Genomic DNA, 22,872 nt, shown 5'->3' with positions numbered 1-22,872 from the left:
CCAAAGCCCTGCTTTGCACCATCCTTCTGGAGTGCCTCTTTGAATGAATGGATGAATCAATCAATCAATCAATCATGAGAGCGTCACCATCAGCACTATCACAGCTCTCACTAGCAGAGTGCCTGGGGCACACTAGGCCGCGTTCCAAGCGCTCTGTAGGCAGCCACCCAGTGCATTGCCACAACAGCCCTTTGAGGTGGGTTTCATTATTGTCCCCATTTCACAGGTGGGGAAACTGAGGCACAGAGAGCATTGGTCACTTCGCCAAGGCCACACAGCTAGTAGGTGGCAGAGCCTACATTCAAACTCAGGTCTCCTGGGCCCAGTCCCTGCTCCCAACCCATAGCACACTGTGGCTGTGCCTGCACACACCATTCAAGAAGGGCCCTCGTCAGTGGGATCGCTGGCTGCATGTTTGTCCATGCCAGCAGCTTCATTGGTGGTTACTACACACGACAGGGTGCCTTGAGCATGGCCCATGCCACCTTGGCCCAGTGCCCATACCTCCCACAAATCTCCTAGTCTAATAAAACCTTCCAACTCAAAAAAAAAAAAAAAAAGGAGGGGGTCTCAGGCAGCCCTGAGAAGGCGGTAGATGGCGTCAAGATAAAATAATAATAACCACAGCAGTAAAAGTAACTAGGGCAGGTCGCCTTCCCAGAGCATTGCCCCTCTGGCAGGCACTAAGGTCCTCACAGGTAATCACTCGTTCACTCCTCACAGGACCTCCTGGATAAGAACTGTTATTCCCGTACTTTACAGATGGGGAAACTGAGGCTTAGAAGCCTGAATTCACTGCCCAAGGTCACAGGGGTGCCCAAATCCACAAGCTGGGCCTTGACCCCAGTCTCGCCCTGGGCCTAATGGGATGGTTCACCATGCTGGGGTCTCTGGTCCTCCAAGCCACTCTCAGGTTTTGGAGTCTCTGGGGGTACAGTAGGGCCACACCCTGCGGAAGCCTGGAAAGCCAGGCTGTGTGGCAGCAGGCTGCAGGGGAGGAGACGCCTGTGGTCATGGGGTGAGGGGGACAGGCGGAGGGGGCCCCGGAGAGGGAGGCGGGGTAAGGGGGAGGCAGGGTGAAGAGGGAGACAAAGAAAGGAAGGCTGGGGAGAAACCAGGAGGCCCTTTTTGTGCCTAGGGAGATGTTCAGGGCCAAACCCCTGCCCCTGAGTCATCCCGGATGGACCACTTCAGACTCCTGACCTGGCTGACAGAATCAATGGCCCACAACATCCCCCTACCCGGCCCAGGCCCCCTTCTGCGCCCCCAGGCTGCTGTGGCATGGGTCCTCTTTGCCATAAGGGACTTCAGCAGGTGTTAGGAACAGAGGTCTGCACATTCAGCCAGACACGGTGCCTTCCTCTACACCCAACCAGAAAGCCCAAAGCATCCAGAAGAAGAGGGCGCTGCCTGAAGCCCTGAGCTCTGGGGACAAATCCCAGGGGCTGATGTGGAGGGCACGTGGAGCACTGCTTAACTGGAAGTGACGGGGAGGGGCCTCTCTGAGGCCAGAGGGTGGATTTCAGCACTGACCACAGGGCCGTGGGACTGTGCCCCCTCAGTCCCGGAGCCACCAGCAGCCGCGCGCACACATGACTCACAAAGAACCCACTTGGGAGGGTGGAAGGATGTCCTTAAATTCTGCACAGTGCTTGGGCAGAGTTCAAACAGGGCAAGGCTATACCTGGCCCTCCCACTGCAGGCTGTGTGACCTCATAGCCTGCTCACCCTCTCTGGGCCTCGGCAGGTTGCAGGGAGGGAGCAGTTCAGCATGGCCTGTCTGGAACACACTGTATACACTTTACACCCAGGCGCAAGGCAGCCCAACGTCATGGTTTGGTGGGGAGGCGGGGAGGGGAGCTGTGCAACCCCTCCCTCGTGCTTCTGTATCAATGAGGAAACATGCAGCCTAGCGATGAAGAGCGTGGGTGCTGATCTCATAACTGTGCGTACAAATCCCAATTCAGTTGCATATGAGCCTGGCTAAGCCTCAGTTCCCCCAGCTCTAAAATGCTTGGCAAGCGTGTCAAAGAGGGAGAAAGGAGGGAGGAAGGGAAGGAGAGAGGTAGTGAAGGAGAGAGGGAAACAGCAGAGGTCTCCCTCAAAATGCTCCTTGATTCCCAGAAACAGCTGTGGAAGGCCGTTAGGCGGCGAGGCGGGCCTGCACCTTCTGTGCTCGTGCAGGAGAGAAGGGTCTCAGCCTCCCGGGGCCTGCCTCAAGCCCTCTAGGATGCTGGGGCTGAGATGTCCGCTCCCCACCCACTAGACCTGTCCCTCCCCCGCCACAGCAGCCCTAAAGCTATGAGGTCAAATGGGGCGGGGGAGCTGCTCGCTCAGGACCCATTTGCCTCCGGGTCCTCATTCCAACGCGCTGACAGCCTGAATTCCTGGCTGAGTCAGTCTGGTCCACCGCGCTCCTTCCCCCACACCCTGAGCTGGGGCTGAGGGCCCCCAGAGGTGTCTGTCTGATCGGAGCAGGGTCAGGGTGGGGGTGGAGGGCAGCCTGGCCTGGTCCTTCTCCAGGGCAGGGACACACAGCAGCATTGCGGGCTACAGCCATCTCGGGGCACTCCCAGGCTTGAACCCCCAGAAGCTGAGTTCTAAAAAGGCGGCATAACAGCCCCTCCCTGGCCCATGCCTCCTGGGGTGCAGAGACACCTCCTGAGGCAGCCTGGGCTCTTCTCCCAGCCCCCCGGAGGCGCGGCGCAGGCGGCTATGGACTCACCATCTTCAGCTTGTGCTGCTGCAAGATCTCATCGAGGTTCTGCCTCTTCTTGTAGTTGAAGTAGAAGTTCTTACACTGCGACACAGTCTTGGAGCCCACCATCCGGGCGATGGCCGACCAGTTGCGGCCATGTTCCAGGAGACCTGTCTCGGGAGAGGAGGGCAGTGAGGGGCGGCCAGGCCCGGCAGGCAGAGGGGGCCTGCGTACATGGCCTGGGGGGCAAACGGGCCTGGAGCAGAAACCCAGCCTGGGGCTCCCTGCTCAGGCCCAGGACCTCGGGAAGAAGAGACGGCGATGGGCCACGTGTCCCCTGGCGGGGAAGGTACTAGAGGGTGGTAGGGCTGGCCTCTGGGGTCTGGTTTCTCAGTCACTTGACTCCAGGCCAGGATGCATGGGAAAGGCCTGGGCTGGAGGAGCCAAAAGCGACAGGTGAAGCCCCACCGAGCCACCACGCAGAAGTCTGGGGGCGGAGGGCTGTGAATGTCCAGGATGCACAGCCTCTGCCCAGGCCCCACCTCTCCTGCCTCCCCCAAGCTGGGCGGGAGGGCGGCCGACGTGACCCAGCCCTGACACTCGCTCACAGCTGCAGGCAAGGCCTCGGGAGACGGTTGTTTTCCGGCCACACCAGCCCAGGGAAAGGAAGGGACGTGGTGAGCAGGGGATGGGAGGGTGGAGGTCAGGGTGGGAGTGAGCTGGGGCCAGGAGCCTCCGGGCCCAGGTTAACTGGGGCACCTCCAGGGCCCAAACTCCCTAAGGGCACCTAAAGGCCCACTCGGGACTCGAGGCCCACCAGGCCGGGTTGGGCAGCTGGAATTTGCTCTCAAACCCCAACCCGCACCACCAGGAGGTTCTCTCAGCCTCACAGACCTCCTGCTGTGGGAAGAGACCCTCCACGAACTGGCAGAAAAAGTTCCCTCCATCCCCAGGTCTCAGGCCAAAGCAGCATGCCGCCCCCCACGTTCTAGTTTCAAGGCCACAAACACCAGGCTCAGCAGAAACACAGCCCCTGCTGCACCGGAGGCAGCGCCTGGGAAGCCAAGCCCCCGGCCTCGGCCCATCTGCCCGGCGAGCTGTGGCACACACAGGCACAGGCCAGGCAGCTCTATATTTATGCCTGTGTCTCCAGCGGCGTGACCTTGTATGGCCCAGCCAGCCCGTGCAGGTAGGGCCTGCCCACTTTCCCAGGGCTGTGGGAGAGACAGGGAGCGCTCCTGACCTAGGGGGATGTGCGGCAAGAGGGTGCCCCTCCAGGGCAGCAGGCCCCAAGGCTGAATCACGTAGCTTGGGACTTGGCAGCCTCCCTGAGCTGGAGCTATACTTGTAAGGACTTTAATGAAGGATTTCCCATAATGAAGTTTTTGACCATTTTCCTTGAATCAAATCAATCTGCAAGCCAAGCTCCAGCTAAAATGGTTCAGGGGTCGTGGAGCCTAGGGGCAGCCGTCTGTGTTGGTATTTTCATTCATTCCTTCATTCCTTCCTTCTTTTCTTCCCTCCCTCCCTCCTTCCTTCCTTCCTTCCTTCATTCATCCATCCACCTACCCACCCACCTACCCACCCACGTGCCGGCTGCCTGCCTGCTACACACAAGGCTCTAATGCAAATAAAATAACAGCAGCAGAAACATCAACGCATCAGCCCATGGCATGGCTGAGTGACACACAGAGTTTGCAAAGCCCTTCAAAGACTTGGTTCCGTCTCATCCTTGCTGTCATGGCTGTGACCATTTTCCCATCCCCAGGAGGGGGAAATCTCCTGGGGAGATTTCAGAGGGTCCCGCCAACTCACCCAAGCTTAGAGGACCAGCCAAGGCGGGCAACGCGGGCATGGGGCCCCAGACTTCCTGCCCTCCGGGTCCTCTGGCCCCTGTGGCGTGGGGGTGGCACTGACTGACAGGCCATCTGCTCGCCCGCTGTGGCCCTGGGAGCCACGTGGCCTCACGGCCCGCTCCTCAGGGTTCCTCAAGGACAGGCGCAGAAGGGGAGGGCCGGGGCGTGGGATCAAGTGGCACCCGGCCCCTGACCTTTCCCTCCGCCCGCGCCAGCAGCAGCTGCCACTTCCAGAACCTGGTGGACGGGGCCGTGCGTTTATTTATATTTCCCCAGCCGGGGCCAAGAGAGCCCAGGCAAACACGCCAGGCCAGAGGAATCACAGGCCCGGAACCCGGGTGGGAGAGGGCGGGTCTCCCATCTGGGCCTGCCGGGTTGGGTGGGCATGGAGAGCCCGGGGGGTGGCCCGACGACGCTGGGGAGGTTGACATTTCCAAACTCAGTCAATAAATAAGGAGGTGGCTAGGAGCCTGGCTGGGGGTTGGGGACCCTAATTAACTCCGATCATGGGGGCAGTGGGAGAGGGTTGAGGGCAGGGGAGAGGGGATGGAGGTGGGGATGGGGGTCACCCAGTCCTTCCTGAAAAGACGTGGCTCCCAAAGGAGCAATGGGCAGAGTCACCCGGGCACCTAGCCAGAGCTCACCAGCAATCTCGGCCAGCCCTTCTGCTCTCCGGCCTCAGTTTCCTTAACTGCCCTGTGAGGGGCCAGAGTGGGTGTTCCATTAGCGCCGGCCAGGGCCTCGGGGTAGGGGCAGGCTGGCACTGGCTTCCTCTGGTTTCTGTTTTGGGAAGCCCAGGCAGAGGGTACAGAGAGCCCGGGCACAGGGAGAAGGACTTTCCACCCCACCGTGCCTTGGAGCCCACCCCGCCAGACCCAGCTTGAAGCCCCCGTCCACCTGGAGAAACCCCTCTGCATAGAGCATCACAGACCTTCCCAGGCACAGATCCAGGTCCCACCCCTGCTTCCAGGACAGCCTCAGCCCAGCAGGGAGAGAAAGGAGGGGGCACAGGGGAAAGGATGGGCTGGGACCCCCATCCACTCCAGGGGCCCAGAACTCCAACTCCCCAGCTGCCTCAGCTGCCCAGCCTCAAATCCCAGACGGCCACGTTGCGGTCCCTGTCCCTGCACCCGCAGTCCCCCATCCCCTCCCCAGGACCACTCACTCACATCCTCTCATCCGCGTCTCCCCCTCGGCCAAGTTTTCCGGAAACATAGGGCTGGGAAGATGCCCCGGGGAGCGGGCCCAGAGAAGTGGGCCGGCAGGCTGGGCGGCCGCGGCCGGCTCTGCGAGGCTGCTGGCTGGCGTCTGCTGGCGGCTCAGCTCAGCCTCACATCCTTCTCCGTCCCACGGTGAGGGAGGGAGGGAGGGAGGGAGGGAGCGAGGGAGGGAGGGACGCGGCGGGCGGAGGCTGGCTCGAGAGGGGCGGGAGGCAGCTCCTTGCAAGCCCGCCTGCCTGTGGTGGCCCGGGGCTCCTCCAGCGGCTGCTGCCACCTCTGACGCTGTCCCCAAGCCGCTGTGGGCACACGAGGTGCCCTTCCCCGAGGGTGGTGGGAAGTTGTCAGTGGTGCGTGTGGGGCACCCCTGGGCCAGGCATCGCTGGGGCGCCGCGTGCCGAGCTCCTCCAGCACCAATGTGCCCAGTGCGGACGCTCCGCGAGCAGTGCCGGCCAGGGCCCACAGACCCCCGGGCCGGGCAAAATCCAAGGACCCAGGTCCAGCAGGGCAGCCGTGTCACCCGCAGCCGGGCTCAGCTCTGATCTTCCTGCTGCCTGACCCAGCAAGACGCGGCAGGACTGAATGTGACCTCCAGACGGAGGCTCGCGGCGGGCGGGCGGGCGGGGGAGCGTGGCAGAGGCCCAGGTTCACAAGGGGCGGGCCAACTTGGCACTGGCTTCCCCTCCCTCTCTCCCCATCCGCGGCGGTGGCGGCGTCAGCAGTGGTAAGAACAGATGAGGGTTCCAGAAAAACAGAGCTTCTCCACCCCCGGCAGACGGGGAGCAAACAGCTTCTTCCGCCGTCATCCCCTCAACCCGTCCCCCCACTCTCCGTGTCAGTTCCACCTGAGCTCTGTCCCCTGCCTGGCCTGATGCTGCCGAGGCCGACCGAGCCCTCCATCGGGGGCTATGGGTGGGCAGCAGGGCTGGTCTCGCATTCCAAAGGGAGCCTGGGATTTGACAAGCCTTTGTCAGGTGCACACAAGACCTTCAACCATTTAGGGGAGGGGGAAGGATTTGGGGATTTGGGGTCCCCAAAGGGCCCTCTGCTGCTGGGGGATCTCGGGACAACACCTGCCCCTTTCGTCCTCTGAGAGCCCCTGCAGCCGTGAAGGAACACTGTCGGAAATGCCAGGGAGCCTCCCAGGAGGTTGAAAGTTAACTGAGCTGAACTTTGGAGCCTAGATTCAGGTCACGACCGACTTCCCTGACTCTGGGATCATTAACCTGCTTTTGCCTTTAACCCCCAGCCCTTCCATCCTGCCCCTGAAAACCTGGGGAGCAGAAGGTGTCTCTGGAATGCCCCAGCCCTCATCCTGGGGCATGATGCCAGGGGAGGGCAACAAACCTCAACCACATCGGGGCTCTGGGCCTCTCCACTTGAGTCCCACCCTCCATCCTCTGCAGGGGAGGTCTCAGTGCACTTTTAAGGATGCCAACCCCATCAAATCATTCCTCTGCTTAAAATCTTCCAGTGACCACCTGAAGCTCTTGTAATAAAATCCAAAGGCCCTAGGTCGGCCTGGGCAACCCTTATGGAGCCAGCTCCATGCACCCGCCCAGCCTCTCCCTGGGTCACTCGTGTATGCCCCAGGGCCTTTGCACTGGCTGCTCCTGCCACCTCCACGGCTTTCTCACGGATGTGCCTCGTCCTCCCTCTGGTCTTGGCTCAAGTGATGGCTCCTCAGAGAACCCTTCTTTGCCCGCCCCTCCAAAGTGAACCCCCCGTCGCTCTGCCATCCCAGGGTTTGATCATCTTCATAGCTTTTGCCGCCTCTGAAATTAGCTCCCTCATTCCACTGCTCATCGGCAGGTGTCTGGGGCCTGCTGGGCACCCTGGGCATTGTTGCCACCCGTCTGGGTCCCTGGTGAGGAGCTTGCAAAGGAAGAGGGGGCTGTGGGTTTAGCTCTGCACCCTCCCAAAAGAGGCTGGGGTATCCCCCTTGACACCCAGGCACATGCCCCCCACACTCTGTGCCAGGGCGGAGATGGTAGATTCTGCCACCATGCCCTGTGGTCTGGATTCCCCGACCCTACTTCTAATTTCTAAGGAAGGAGTTTCATTCTGAAGAGTCAGGAGGCAGGAACTAGGAAGTGAAATTGACCAAGACAGGAAGTCCAGCCAGGAGGTCTGAGTCACAGACAGAGCGGAGAGACAGGCGCAGGGGCCCGGTGGCCGCAGGGGTAGGTGCTTGGGGCTCCTCTTGGCTAATCCTGCTCTGGGCACCCATGGGGCAGCATCCCACATGCTATCTGGGGGCCCATGACGAGCTGTTCTTGTGGGGGCCAGGACTCAGCCTCCTCAGCTCAGGTGCTCCGGCCCTCAGGGAGGCCTGCGGCCCTGCTCAGATGCTCCCAAGCTGCTTTTTCTCCAAGGGTCTGCAGACCTGCACCCACAGCTAGGACTCCGAGGGGACCACACCGCCACCCACCTGAATCTGGGGATGTCGCTGCTGTTTTCTCTTGGAAGTCCGCCCCCAAGCCTGGAAACACACTCGCTCTCCCCACCCCAGCCAGTCACCTCCAGCCTTGATGTTTCCCGCCCCTCCATGAAGACTCACAGGCTGCCTGCCAGAGGGGGCATTGACCACCGCCCTCCAGCTGTCCTTTTCCCTGAGACACTCAGCATGTTCTGCCCAAAACCCTATCAAAGTTGGGAGGAAAAGAACCAGCCGTCTTGGGCCTGAGTCATGCTACTTCCTCATTTCGGAAACCCCAGGCCCTGGGGGTGTTCCACATGGATGGTGCCTCCGCGTTGACACCCCTGACAGGCCGGGCACCTCCTGAGTGTCTTGTCAGGACTTCCCGAACTCCTGCCATACTGAAATCCCATCAGGATGTTGGCTGGATAACATCACACCTGGACTTGCACCTCCCCACTCTTTTCTTTCCATCTACTCTTTCAAAAGTCAGCCTTGCTATCTGCCTTAGCCTCCGCATCAGCAATTATACCCGTAAATCATAGGTACAATGTGAACAAGCTACGTCTTCTCCCAGCTCTCAAAAAAAAAAAACAGACTCATTAAGATGAAATAAAGTCACCTGCGTACGACCTGGCGCTGTCTCGCCTACCATTTCCGGAAGTGCTACGTTACACCCTTCAATGTCACGTTTTCCTACGGAGCAGAGCAAAGCGGGAAGCCAGCCTGGGGGGTCAGACAGCCCACCCCATGCCCCATGTCCACCGCAGTGTGCTAGGTGAGCACTGGCTCTCCCTCCGGCCTTGGTCTTCTCCTGTGCAAAGCAGATCGTGTGTATGCGTGCATGTGTACACACGTACACACGCGTGTGGGGGGCCTGCCTTGCTCGTGAGTACCAGCCTCGCCAGGTGACAACAGGCATCATTACGACCGCATCAACCGCCAGGTGCTCCTTCCCTGAGTCAGGAGCCATGTGGATGCGAATTCATGGGTCTCCCGCAGGAGGGAAGAGGGGCTTGTCGATGCCTGATCTCATCTTCAAGGGTGCTGACAGGAGCAAGAGTGTGGTCCAGACCTTGCCCCTGTGTCTGGCTGTACCCCAAGTTCCTGCAGAAACCCCAACTTTCTCCTCCTTCCAAACCATCACAACAGACTGTAACATATCCGGCCGGGAGGCCAACCAACCCCAGACACGCGCCCTCCCTAGTGATCTCTCTTCAGACCACATGTGGTGACAGTCTCCTTGGACGCAAGCCCCGAGGCACTGCACCATCCCTGCCTGGTATACCACCCCTCCTGAGTCACACACCCCAAGTGTTGCCTCCTGCCGGGCCCTGATGGACAGCTGCACCAGGAAGTAGCCGGGCAGACCCAAACCCAGGAGCAGCAGCACTGCCTACTGGCCCGCCCACCCCACTGTTAAGCTCTGGCAGCTTTGTGCAGCCAAGCACACAGGCGCTCCTCTTTTGGGGGGCCCATGGTGGGCACAGCCCAAGGCTTTCCCTGTGGACATGCAATAGGGGAGGTCCTGCTCTCCAGGCTCCAGGACTGGGGGCTCACCCCTCCCCTTCCCACGCCTTAGATGCTTCATCCATAAAAGCCCATCAGGCCAGCCCACGTGCATAGCAATGAGTGGTTCCTGCCTCGCTCCTGTGGAAAGTGGTAAGGCCACTAGGCAAGGCAGCTGGAGCTCCTGGGGGAGGCCTCTGGGGTCTGCCTGGGCTCACCGGAGCCACCAGGGCCTGGTCTTTCACGTCCTCCCACTGTGGGCCACTCCCTGGAAGCTGGGAAAGACTGGCGGCCCGGAGGCGGGCCAGAGCTTACTCCTGGTCTAGAATGGTGTGACAGTGGTGTGACCAGGAGCCTCCCCACCCGCTCCACAGCAGGTTCTCTGCCGCCAGAGAAGAGGGCTGGGGCCTGGAGGAGCTGCCAGCAGAGCCTCGGGCCTCTCGCACTGCTGGGTTGGGCTTCCAAGCCAGGCCAGGCTGACCTTTCCCAGGGGAACCAAGTCCCTCATCCCAGCCCTGCTCCTGCCCTGCCCCTCCTTCCCCATGTGGCGCTGGGCCTGAGGGCAGGCGGCCAGCTCCCCAGAGCTGCCCAATTCCTGGGGAAGCTGCCTCCTGAACATTCTCCGTCCCCAAGCAGCGTGAGCCTCAGGGCAGGCAGCCACAGCCCCGTGCACACAAGAAGGGAAGGTGCTCACTTGCCCACCCGAAACCCTACAGCCATGATGTCCCCAGCCCCTCCCTAGGGGCCTCCCACGCTCTAGAGTAATAGTTAAACTCTATCCCAGGCTGGCAAGGCCAGGCTCCCGGAGGTCCCTCTACCTTCTGGGCTTCAATCACTTCTCATAGGGCTATACTGCCTCTGCCACGGGGCCTTTGCACATGCCTATCCTGCCTTTGTTATCTGGTCAACAGCTTGGCTCATGGACTAACTCATTCAGCCCTCACACCAACCCCATTCCTACTCTGCAAGTGGAATGCCTGGGTTCAAATCCCAGCTCTACCACTTCACAGCTGTGTGACCCTGGGCTGCTCACTAAACCTCTCTGGGCCTCGGTATCCTCATTTGAATAACAGAAGTAGTAACAGCGCCTACCTCCTAGTCAGGTTGGTAGAGATGAAGTGACTTCATACACACAAAGCTTCCAGCAGTGCCCGGCACGCAGGATGGCCTCCACAGTGTTATTGGGTGATATTCACTATTATTTCGTGCTCTGGGTGTCAGCCCCTTCCTCCGGGGAGCCCTCTGACTGGCGGCCCCCAGCACCATGGAAGTTCCTCCAATTGTCACTGTACATTTGCTTGGCCGGTGACTTACCTCCGACCCCCATCCCCGGGGCGAAGACAGAGGTGGCGGGGGGCTGAGGCCCCGAGGTGCAGGCACCTGCTCAGGGTCAGACTCTGCAGGAGGCAGAGCTGGGACCCAAACCTAGGGAGCAAGGTCCAGAGACTGCGCCCTGAGCTAACAGCCTGCCACTTGAGTGGCTACTGTATACCAAGGACTGTACCTATGTGGCTCGCTCCGCCTTTAAGGTGCCCCTGGGAGGTAGCATCTCTGCCTCATCTGAGAGTACAATGGAAACCGAGGGTGAAACAGATGGGCCAGGCCGAGGTCGGGGGCTAAGGAGCTGCTTGTGGCTACAAAGTGATGGGGAAGTCAGTATGCCCCAGGTGGCACTGCCCTCAGCTCTTCCACGTACGTTCACCAAAACCCCATGAAGGGGGGTGTGCTGGGTTGGAGAGCATCCCCCAATGCTTCATGTCCACCAGAACCTATGATGTGACCTTATTTGGAAAAAGGATGCTTGCAGATGTGATCAAGTCGACGTGGGGTCATAATGGATTGGGGTGGGTCCTTGTAAGAAGAGGGAAATGTGGACAGAGACACCAAGGAGAAAGGCACACAAAGACGAAGGCAGAGCCTGGAGGGACACGGTCATGAGCCAAGGACCGCCAAGGCTGCCGGCAGGCGCCAGGGGCTGGGGGAGGCAAGGCAGGCTCCTCCCCAGAGCCTCTGGAGAGAAGGCGGCCTCTCGGGTGCCTTCAACTCGGACTTCTCACCTCCAGAAGGGTGAGAGAATACATTTATTTTAAGCCACCCAGTTCATGACCCTTTATTATGGCAGCCACAGGAAACACACAGTGGGTGCTCCTTGACTCCCACTGTACAGATGAAGAAACTGAGGCACAGAGAGGTTGACCAGCTTGCCTGAGGTCACACAGCGGAAACATCCAGGGGTTGAGACTTGGTTTCTCCCGAGGGATGGGGCCCCACTGCTGCTCATCCTCCAGGGCCACGCTGCTCAAGTCTTGCAGAGGCTTCAGGCAGGCTGGGGTCCGAAGGCCCTGGGGAAACCTGGCCGCTTATCTGCCCAGGCTCCCCGAGGGAGGGGTGGGGCTGGCTCATTCCTGAGTGCCCCTGCCATACAGAGGGTTAGGCACTGTGTTGCTGAAATGATGGGTAAAGGATGGGCGGAGACCATCTGCCTCAGCAATAGCCGCTTCTCCAGTCCTTTTTCCTAACTCTTGGTTTTCTAGGCGGGGGCTCCAGAACTTTCCTAGCTTCTCCACCCCGACCCCTATGGAGGAGTTGCTGGGGGCTGCCAGCACCTGTCTCCCTGCCCCACCCCCGCTCCCTCCTGCCACCGCCTGGAACACACAGCCATTAGCAGCCACCCTGAGCAGTAATTGTCCAGATTGCTGTAATTCACGGCAGACGAGCACGCTGCTGCTCACAGCATCATTACAAATGTCACTGAGCAGGGCCTCCACGTGCACGGCCCCCAGAGGACTCTCACTGCCATCTCCACGGGCAGAACCCAGGATGAGCTCACTGTCGTCACTGAGAACCCAACCTTGAGATGGTGGGACATGGGCTTCTCTCTGCCGGTGAGTCATCCCCAGCCGTCCTCCCAGCCTCCGGATCTGCCCTTCCAGAAGGCAAAGAGAGGACAGGCGCTGTCTCCCAGTTCTCAGGCAATGGGGGGGTCACCGGTGAAGAGGTGGTGGTGACAGCAGGAGACATGAGAGGGGATGGAGAGGCGGTGGGACCCCGGGCTGACCATTTGGGGACATCCACACAGAGTCCTCCGATGGCTGGGTGCTCTGGGCAATCTCCCAGCCAACGGGCTAAGATCCCAGGGACTCACGTATGATTAAAAATCTCGTATAATTTTACAGAAATGCTCAAAGCAGCACTCTTCACAACAGCCATACGGAAACAATCCGCACATCCCCAAGAGATGAACGACTGACAAAATGTGGCCCGCGCAGGTGATGGAATATTATTCAGCCATACAAAGCTACTCAGATGAACCTCAGAACCATCACGCTCTGAGAAAGGAGCCAGACACAAAAGGCCACACACTGTAGGATGCCATTCATTGGAAACACCCGGAACAGGCCAATCCACAGAGACAGAGAGTGCATTAGTGGCTGCCAGGGGCTGGCAGGGCTGGGGCGGGGCCCTGGGAGGGATTGCTAATGGGTATGGGATTTCCATCTGGGGTGAGAAAAAGTTCCGGAACTAGACAGTGCGGAGGGTTGCACACCAATGCAGATGTACTCAATGCCACTGAGATGTTCACTTTCCAGTGGTTAGAATGGTGAGCTTCAGGTTATGTGCATCATACCAAAATGAAATAAAACGTGGGGGGAATCACACAGTCTCAGTAAAGCTGCTTTTGCAGCCTATAATGAAATACACACCAGAAACCACCAAGTGGACATTTAAGACACAGAAACAACCTGGCCTCTCTGGGGGCTGACAGCAGCCCCAGGCCCTACCAGCTGGATACGTGCCCAGGCCCCACTGGCATGCCTCTCACCCACCACACACAGAGCCTGACCCACTGCAGCGCCAGGCGGGCCCTCCTTCCTGAAAGGTGCAAGGGTGTCTCTGGGTCCAGGCTCACCCCAGCCTGGGGGGTGGAGGGCAGAGGGCCCCTGAAGGAGCTCTGAGGGCGGGGGGCAGGGTCCCGGGGTGAAGGTGGGGGCTATGGGGGTCTTCTCAGGGCTGTGGGGACCCTCAGCACCCCCCATAACTATACTGGAGGGCGGGGCTGGGTCCAGAAGCCCCGTGGTCCAGCCTGTTCTCAGATACACCTGCCCTTATGTGCCAGGAGCATTCGCTATAAAGGGCCTTTGTTCCCTCTGTAAGTCACGACCTGGAGCTTTCTGCACAAAGAAACCGCACGTCACAGACAGCCTCGACTCCAGCAGGGCCACGGGACCAGGCACAGGGCGGGGACAGGGAGTAGGGACCTGGGCCTGCACCCGGCCCTACACACCAGCTCCGGTACCCGTGGCACTCCTTGGCCTCTGCTTCCTGGCTCCTCGCCCACAAACAGGGACATGGGCGGGGACAGGAACATGCCCCACCTCTTAGATAACCGAGAGCGAGCGTGCCTTGGGAACCAGGTGCTGCCCCGTCCTCAGCAGTGCTGCCAGTGATGCCCCAGCTCCCACAGCCAGTGCCCCAGGCCAGGTACAAGCGAGGGAGGGGGGAGATTTGCTCCCACTCAGCCCACCACTGTGGGCCCTCACACAGGGTTATCTGATTCCTCACAGCCAACCTGGATGCCCCTCCCCCTTAACAGACGGGCAAATGGAGGCCCAGAGTCAGGTCACTGTGCTGGGAAGTAAAGAACTTGGCCAGGAGACAGTACAGCTGAGACGGTCTCCGGCTTAGGAGGAACTGGGCCCCAGTCTCCGCCGTGCTGCACATCACAAGGCCACCTGCAAACTGGGAATGGCTTCCGCGGCCAGCACCAACGCCTGCTGGCTCCCTGCCATGTGACCCGCTCCCACGACTGTCCCCAACAGCCTGGGTGTCCCCATCCACTCCAGAACCCATCATCACCCAGACTGGGGTGCTCAAACCTAAGACAGGTTTCCAAAGCCCCCGCACACTTGAGCCCAGATGTGGCCTTCGGGGCTCTGCCTAAGGGCTGGACAAATGCCCTGCAGGTCTCCCTGACCCCAGGACTCTACCGAAATGGCCGCCGGCAAGCTCTGACTGTCCTGAGGCACCCAGGTGTGCTGCCACTGCTCTGTCCCCAAGGCCAAGAGGTGCTGGCCACAGAGATCACCCAGAAGCCACTCGCTGACTACATGCACAGCACAGGCTGTGTCTCTCTGAGCTGTGCCCTCAAGTCACAAAGACTAGCCTGACAGTGCAGCTGCACAGACCCATTTTCGGGAGGGTAAAACTGAGGCTCCAGGGTGACAAACCTGAGAACAGCCCGGAACCAGAGCCTCACCAGAGGCCTCACCACAGCCCCTGGTTCAAGGCCAAATGTGTCAACACCCTCCCCAGCACGCAAGTTTCAAGCGCCCTGGATGCAAACCAACAAGGCTTAAAGCCGTGCACACCCCTCACCTTTCTTGGCTGTTTCCATTTCTTCTTCCGTCCAGCGAGAACTCTCATTCAGCTCCATGGAGGCTGAAAAGAAGACGCCAGGTGATTGGCAGGAGCCGGGAAAGGAGGCACTTTGCCTTCCGCCCTTTTCTCTCCTTTGAGCCAGGGAGGGAGTGGACCAGAACTTGACGGTGTCACCCCACGGCTCTGAATCCCATGGGAAGGCTACATTTCAGACGCCCCTCCCCAGCCAGTACCCATCGTGGCACCTGACTCCTGAGCCTTTATGCTGGGCTGGGGCTGTGCTGGGCAGTCCCACATGCCGTTGGTCGGGGCCAACCTCCACACAAGCCGCCCAGGTCGGGGCACCTGCCATCACCCCATTTTATAGAAGGTGACACTGAAGCAGTCAAGGGCCTTGACCATGACTGCCTCTGCCTGTACTCTGTTGGGAAAGCAGTCACCTGGTGACTTGGTGACAGTGGGACACGAGCTTCAGGTGGGCCAGGACCTCACCTGACCGAGTACCCACTCAGAGCCCAGCTCTTCCATGACTGTGGGGCTGTCCCATCACAGCAGTATGCTTAGCAACCCTGGACTCTGCACGCTGGATGTCAGCGGCCCTGCTCCAACTGTGACAATCAAAACTGTTTACAGACATCGCCAGGCGTCCCCCGGTGGGGGAGTAAAATCGCCCGTGGTGGAGAAGCCCTGCCCCAGAAGGGTAATTTTCGTACCCCCCAACCATCCAGTACAAGGAGGGGCCTCTGGTGTCACTGGGAAGGGACATAGCCTGGCCTTGGGGTTGGCTGGAGGTGGCTGTGTCTCTGCTGTGGCACTATTTTTGGGTCTGTCTGCCGAGCTCCCCTGGATGTGAGCCCTGGTCCTTCTTTTCCAGTTGCTTAAGACCTGTGAGTGGGGTGGGTGCGAGGGACGTCAGTTAATGGACTCAGTGCCTGGAACTGCGCCAGGCGGAGTATGTGTCCAATAGAGGCTGGCTGAGGAGTGGAGGAAGGTTCTAGCAGAAGAGGGGAGATGGCCCCCACCCCCATGGGCAGCCCCATCACCCCTGACAGGCCAGAACCACCCCAGCCTCCCCTATCTCTGCGGCCACAGCCTGGCCCTCTCTGGGACCTCATCGATGCTCCGGTTCCTCCCCACAGGACTCCCAGAGGAAGCCTACAGAAGCCAGCGGCGCCAGGGATGCCGGGGTGCTGAGGGTGCCCGGTGCCGAAAGAGATGTGGAAGGCCCAGGAGTGTGTTTTCCACCCTGCAGCTGAGCCCCCAGCATCAGCCTTGGGTCCAAGAGCACTATCCCCAGAGATCAGGCAGGAAGAAAGCCCTTTCCCTTTCACCCTGGGCCTCCAAGTACACCGCCACCAAAGGGCGGCTGGAAAATACCTATAGGAGCTACACAGGCTCTGTGGCCAATGGGGCTGAGTTCTAATCCCAGCTACACTGAATTTTTTTTTTTTTTTTTTGAGACAAAGTCTTGCTCTGTCACCCAGGCTGGAGTGCAGTGGCACAATCTCGGCTCACTGCAAGCTCCGCCTCCCGGGTTCACGCCATTCTCCTGCCTCAGCCTCCCGAGTAGCTGAGACTACAGGCGCCCGCCACCAAGCCCGGCTAATTTTTTGTATTTTTAGTAGAGACAAGGTTTCATCGTGTTAGCCAGGATGGTCTCGATCTCCTGACCTCATGATCCGCCCACCTCAGCCTCCCAAAGTGCTGGGATTACAGGCGTGAGCCACCGTGCCCGGCCGGCTACACTGAAATTTTTAGAGAGGCAATGTTTCCTCTCTGAGCTTCAAGTGGGCCATTTACGAAATAGGTCCAAGCTACATCAGAGACAGGTGTGTGAGCCGGACCCTAGGGGATGGTGGGGGGCCTGTGGGAGATGAAGCAGCATCTCCACCCTGAGGATGAGCCCTGGCAGGTGGGGCTTCGGCCTGAGCACTTGGCTCCTGGGTGGGTTCCCACAGTGGTTGGAGGGCTGGACCCTAACAGCTAGACAAAGTAGAGACAAAAGGAGCACACCGCTGCCCCCTGTGGCGAATCTTGGGAACTGCCACGGACATCATCTTACTTTTTTCCACTTTCTGGGAGGGCAGTGAGGGATGAACACCCTTCTCAACAGAAGGGGAAACCAGGCCCACGGAAGTGAAGGTACAAACCCAGATGCCTACCAGGGTGGAGGCTGGGTGGGGACAAGTAGAGCCCATGACATTCTAAGAAGGGGTGGTGGTTACTCGGCTCCCAACAACTGCTACCTCGTGGCAACCTGGGCCACGCATGGCCAGATCTTCTGTTTTTAAAACGACAACCAAAAAATCCAGAATTGGTCATTGGGATTTTTATGTGACATCTTCATGCTCTGAAATCACTTTGGTTGAAGCCACTGAGCTCTTCCTACACCCCAGGCTCTGTTCTAGGTGCTTCTCACATAGCAAGTGACTACAACTCTCCCTCCATGTTTAGAGGTAACCACCAATTTCTCCCACTGAGAACATGAGGACCTTGAGGCACAGAGAGGTTCAGGAATTCACTCTGGGTCACACAGCACATCCAATAATTAGCGCTGGGATTTGACCCCAACCATGACTTACGCCAGCCCCTTGGCAGTTGCCAATTAACCCAAATTGCACGAAACTTTCATATGAGTGCAACCCGCCATGTCTCCAGCCCCTCCCCCACCTGCATCCTGGCCCCTGGCTCACCTAGCTCGGCACTCTGCTGGGGGGTGATGGCCTCCTCACTGTTGGCCTCATTAGCCATTGAGCGGGTGATGCGGCCTTTGCGTCTCCCCTGGCTGTTGGCAGTTTTGCGGCCTTTGGAGGCCACGGCCTCCTTCTCGTCGTTGTCCTCCCCTGAGGTGTCGTCTGTCTTCTCCCTACAGGCCAGAGAGGGGAGACAGGATGGTTTCACCTGAGCCGGGAAATCAAACGGCCACTGGAGGAGACCGTTTCTTCAGCTGGATTTGCACTGGCTGCCAGCAGTGGTGCTAATGGGATACTAAGAAAGAGGGGGAGAGGCCTGAGGTGAGGGTGGCCGGGGGCGGTCTGCAGGGCCTCCCCGTTCACCAGACATGGGAGTACAGCTGGCAGGACAATGCCAGGCTATTTCAAAAGGGAGTTGCGGCCAGGTGTGCTGGGTCACACCTGTAATCTCAGCACTTTGGGAGACCAAAGTTGGAAGATCGCTTGAGCCCAGGAGTTTAAGACTAGCCTGGGAAACACAGCAAGACCCCATTTCTACAAAAGAAAAATATCAGAAAATTAGCCAGGTGTGGTGGCGTATGCTGATGGTCCCTGCTGCTTGGAAGGCTAAGGCTGGGGGATCTCTTGAGCCTGGGAGGTCGAGGCTGCAGTGAGCCATGATTATACCACTGCACTCCAGCCTGGGCGACAGAACAAGATCCTGTCTCAAAAAAAAAAAAAAAAAAAAAAAAATGGATAGGGGGTGTAACCTGGGCTATCAACTACTTAATTCACCAATAAGGCCACGTGGACAGGTAGTTAATTGGCTGGCTATTTTATTCCCCAAATGGGAGGTACTGGGAACTTTCCTTCTGGGCTGGTGGCTATCTGCAAGACCATTTTACGCACCAAATAGATACTGTCTGCAAGACTATTTGGTGAACTAAATGGGGGTGTGGGCTGGCAGCAATTTACAGGGCCATTTTATTCACCACAGAGGAGCTATTTCCAGAGGGGCTCTATCAGAGGCAATACATTGGCCTTCAGTATTATCAAGGGCCAGGTGTCTTAGGCATTGGCAGGAGGAAACTCTCTTGCCGGTTTTATGCAGGCCTAGCCTGCAGGCCTAGTCGAGGTGTGTGGGGGTGCTCGCAACCTCGATACCCAAGCTGGGGCTCTTGCAGAAGCAACTGGGGAGAGTTTTACTGCGGGAGGCTCAGATTGATCATCTCCATCTTCCCATTCACCTTCCTGAAAGGCCCTTGCTGGAAGTGTCTGGGAGACGGGGTGAGGAAGCCAGATGTTCTCTGAAGCCAAATTCCTGAGCCCATTACAGGTACCTGGCACTAAGTCGTGCCGCCCCCCTTTCTCCAGCTGGCTGCACTACCGCAGCCCCTGGCAGGCACAGGAGGCCGTCACGGCCCCCGCGGTGAGGCTGTGCCTTGATCTGCAAGAACTCACACTGCCATCAATGATTCTAAAGGTGACAGCAGCCGCCTGCACACCTAGTCCTTCCAGGAGTGCCTCTGATCCCCCCTTCCCCCCTCCTGGCGCCTCAGGAGGCGAGAGCGGGAGGAGGAGGGGAGGCAGAGAGTTCCAAAGTCATTGCCCGGATTTATTAGCTCAGGAGTGGAGCTCAAATGAGCTATCAGTCTCTAAAGTCTCCAGAGGGTTGGAGAAAGAAAGGGAGAGCGGATGGCGGGGAGCCGGGAAGGAGGAGGAGGGCGATGGGAGGGCTTCTGGAAGGGGGGCTGTCAGGGGCAAACGAGCAGAAAGCCCTCTCCCCTGCTCACGGGCAATTGGTGGACGCCCCACCCATCTCTACAAAGGGTTCACAGACCCCTGTGCCACCTGGGTTGGGTCAGCGGCCGGGCCCTGCAGGGGACAGCGGGCTGCCTTACTTGAGGAGGTCTTCCTTGTCGTTCTCCACCTCCGGCTTCTCCTCCTCCTTCTCCGCCTCCTTTTCCTTCTCCTTCTCATCTTTCTCCTCCTGGCTGCTGCGGGGCATGGGCTGCTGCTGCTGCTGCTGCTGCTGCTGCTGCTGCTGCTGCTGTTGCTGCTGCTGTCAGACCCCGGGAGAGGGCAGAAGGGAGTAGGGACGGAAAGAAACCATGAACAGGTGAATCTCTGCACCTGGGCTCAGCCTGCGCTGGGGAGGAGGAAGAAAACATGTGGAGTCCACCCAGAAGAGGCCATAAACAACCAGGAAGCCAGGCCCCACTGGCATGAGCTGGGGAGAGGCACCGCCTGGGGTCCTGCCGCCCTAGGGGCCTGGGTAGGCAGAGTTGGGGTAAGGGGCAGGAAGCACTGGTGTCAGAAGTGCTGGCTTCAATTCCTGCCCTTTCCACACAGTGGCTGTGTGCGCTTGGATGAGGGTCTTAACCTCTCTGTGCTGATTCCTTCGCCTTGACAACGTGAGTATTCTGCATGCCTGTGCCTCAGCTGAGGGCTGGGAGGTTGAAATGAGAGAATCCTCGCCATGCTTACATTCGCATCTGGCCCGGATATCTAAGAGGGGCAGAAGTGATCCGGGCCCCAGAGAGGTGCCCTGGTGAGCCTCAGCAGGAGTGCCTGAGCATCTGGGAAGGTGGGGACACACCCCTGACGCCCCAGCCCTGCCCTGCCCCCAACAGAGCTGAGGCCACGTCTCTAAGCCTCTGTCTCTGAGTCTGTAAAACGGGGAGGTGGGGGGATGCCCCTGATTCCCCAGAGCCCAGGAAGGCCCCAGGCCTGCGTGGAGGTGGCCGCTCCTGCTGTCTCCCTCGCATGCCGGCACCCCAGGGGGACAGAACAAGCCCATTTTACAGAGCAGATCAGAGAGGCTGGGAGCCAAGCCAGCCTCCTAACTTGGGCCTCTTCCTGTTGTCTGCCTCCCCAACCTGTCCCAGCCAGTCTGGGCCTGCCGCCCCTCCCCTCACCGACATAGAGGAAGGAGTGTGAGCTCCTCCCGGCACTGCCTCCCGATTTCCTTTCATCCCGCCTGATTTCTTTTAAAGCACACACTGATTTTCTTGGACACCCCAAGGTCCTCCCTGCAGGCAGCTGCCAAACCAGACCATCTTTCCATCCCTCTGAGCCAAGCGAAATAAAAATAAACCCCAAAGCCTTTTAATGTGTACCAGGGGCACAGTCACACCAATGTTTCAAACCAGGGAGCAAGAACTCCAAGCAGATAGAAAAGGAGGGGTCGGGAAGGTGAGAGAGACCCCTTTCTCTTGCCTTTTCCTTCCTGCCAGGAACAGGCGCCTGCCCTGCACACAACGCTCTCTCCAGCCTCTTTTCATTTAGGATGGGGCAGAGAAACAGAGCAAGGGTCTGACTGCTGCAGGCAACCGTGGGCTCTCTGAGGCTGCTGCTGGGTCCAGGGCAGAACCTTGGGCCTGCATCTGCCTCTCTTCCCCAGGAATCCCTCGCCACCGTGTTCTGTAAGAGGAGCCAGGAAGGGGCAGAGTGGCCCAACGACTTGGAACAGTCTCCCCGCCCCAGGTTGCTGCTGATTCCCCAACAGGTGCCCGGCGTCCTGGGACCAGCCTGTTCTCCCTCTCCTGACCTCAAACCCTCAAATGTAACCTTTAAACAGCCGCCAGGTGAAGACTCTTTTGGAGGCAGAAGCTGGGGGAGGAGGTTTTTTAGGCTTGTTCCTGCAGTGTCCTTTCTGTCCACATTTGCCTGATGTGGGCAGAGGTGGGGACCTGGGGAGGGAGGAGTGATGTGGCTGGCTGGGGAGGGAGCCCTGCCCCCTGGGCTGCCCGGCCTGGATGCTGTCTCCCTGGGTCAGATGTCCCTGGCAACAGCCCAGGGCCGGAGTCTGGGCAGGGCCGGGGCTTTTGAATCACATGGAGCTTGGTGTCTCCTGAGATCACACTCAGCTATGTCTGTGCCGAGAAGTCCCCACCTGGGCTGCGGCATCCCTCCTGATGGGAGCAGTGGCCACGGAGCCTCCTTCCCGGAGCATCTGCCCATTCGCCCCTGCATCTATGCTGATGGGGGCTCCATGACCCCCTGGGGCCTCACCCATGGACCCACAAAGCAGGTTAATGTCTGCCCTGGCATGGCCAGTAAATGCAGCTCCACACCCACCAGGCAGGGGCCAGTCGGGAGAGGGGTGCACCTGGGCCAGGCCCTGAGCTACGAACCTTCCCCACTGGAGCGCTCCTCCGAGTCCTCAGAAAAGCCCCAAGGAGGAAGAGGCTGGTGCAGAGAAGAAATCCCCACAGATCCCCGAAAGCTGACTAGACACCCAGCACTGTGCTGTCCATTTTATATGGGCCGGCTCCTGGCCCCTCTGAAGTCCTGACGGAGATGAAAACACCATGAGTAACAGTGACCCAGAGGAATGTCATGGCGGGTCACCCACACCCTGCACCACACCAAGTGCTTTGCAAACACTTCCAGCCTCAGAAATAGGAAAGCCGTGATCACTGGTCACATTCTGCAGAGGAGGAAACTGAGGCTCAGAGAGGCAAAGCTTCAAGGTCTCGGAGCAAAGAAGGCTGACAGCCCAGAGTGTGGGGGATGTGACCCTGCTGTCTCCAAAGCCCCAGCTGAGAGTCTCAGCCAACCCCCGACCAGGATCTAGGGTTTGTGTTCTGCAGACTCGCCAGCCCGCCCCGTCTACCTGTCCTACCTGCCCCCCACTCCACACTCTACAAGCCCCGCCAGGGCCTGCCCACAACCCCCTCTCTCCTGGATGGTCATCCCCCATGTCTCCGTGTTCGATCGCTCATGGCGCCACATGCCTGGCTCCATCCCAGTGGTCTCCCCTACCCACCCACCCGTCCATCTTACAGAAGAGGAAACTGAGGCACCATGTGCAATCCTGTCACCAAGCCCTGCCTCCTCCTCTTACCTGACATGTTAACAAGCCCCCAGGGCAGGGGTGCCTTCCACCCTCACCCTCTGGTTGGAGTGGGTGCAGCAACACCCACTAGCACAAGGTGGCCCCTTCTGGGCCACCCTGCAGTCAAGGCCTAGGGCCCTGTGCATGGGCTCCTCACTTCCTGTGGGCTCAACATCTCCTGTGGGAGGGGCATCCCTGCAGCCCACGCTGAGTGAGTCCGGTAGAGGAAGATGAAAAGGAGGAATACCAGAGCAGCCCTGGCCTTAAGACACGCTTTCCAGT

The 22,872-nt window shown here is 59.2% G+C and overlaps 1 protein-coding gene across 1 annotated transcript in view; it reads right to left on the bottom strand.

Moving 5' to 3' along the window:
• The window catches only part of NCOR2 (nuclear receptor corepressor 2), a 215,857-nt gene that overhangs the window by 58,413 nt on the left and 134,572 nt on the right, over window positions 1–22,872 (bottom strand). Inside the window, 4 exon segments of the mRNA XM_017889687.1 lie at window positions 2,726–2,868; window positions 15,076–15,138; window positions 17,772–17,944; window positions 19,652–19,809. Of these exon segments, the coding sequence (XP_017745176.1) occupies window positions 2,726–2,868; window positions 15,076–15,138; window positions 17,772–17,944; window positions 19,652–19,809 (537 nt within the window).

Source organism: Rhinopithecus bieti, unplaced genomic scaffold (genome assembly GCF_001698545.2).
Source record: "Rhinopithecus bieti isolate Rb0 unplaced genomic scaffold, ASM169854v2 scaffold_574, whole genome shotgun sequence".
NCBI lineage: Eukaryota > Metazoa > Chordata > Mammalia > Primates > Cercopithecidae > Rhinopithecus > Rhinopithecus bieti.
Note: the sequence above shows the minus strand (reverse complement) of the source record. Positions and strands in the feature narration are given on the sequence as shown.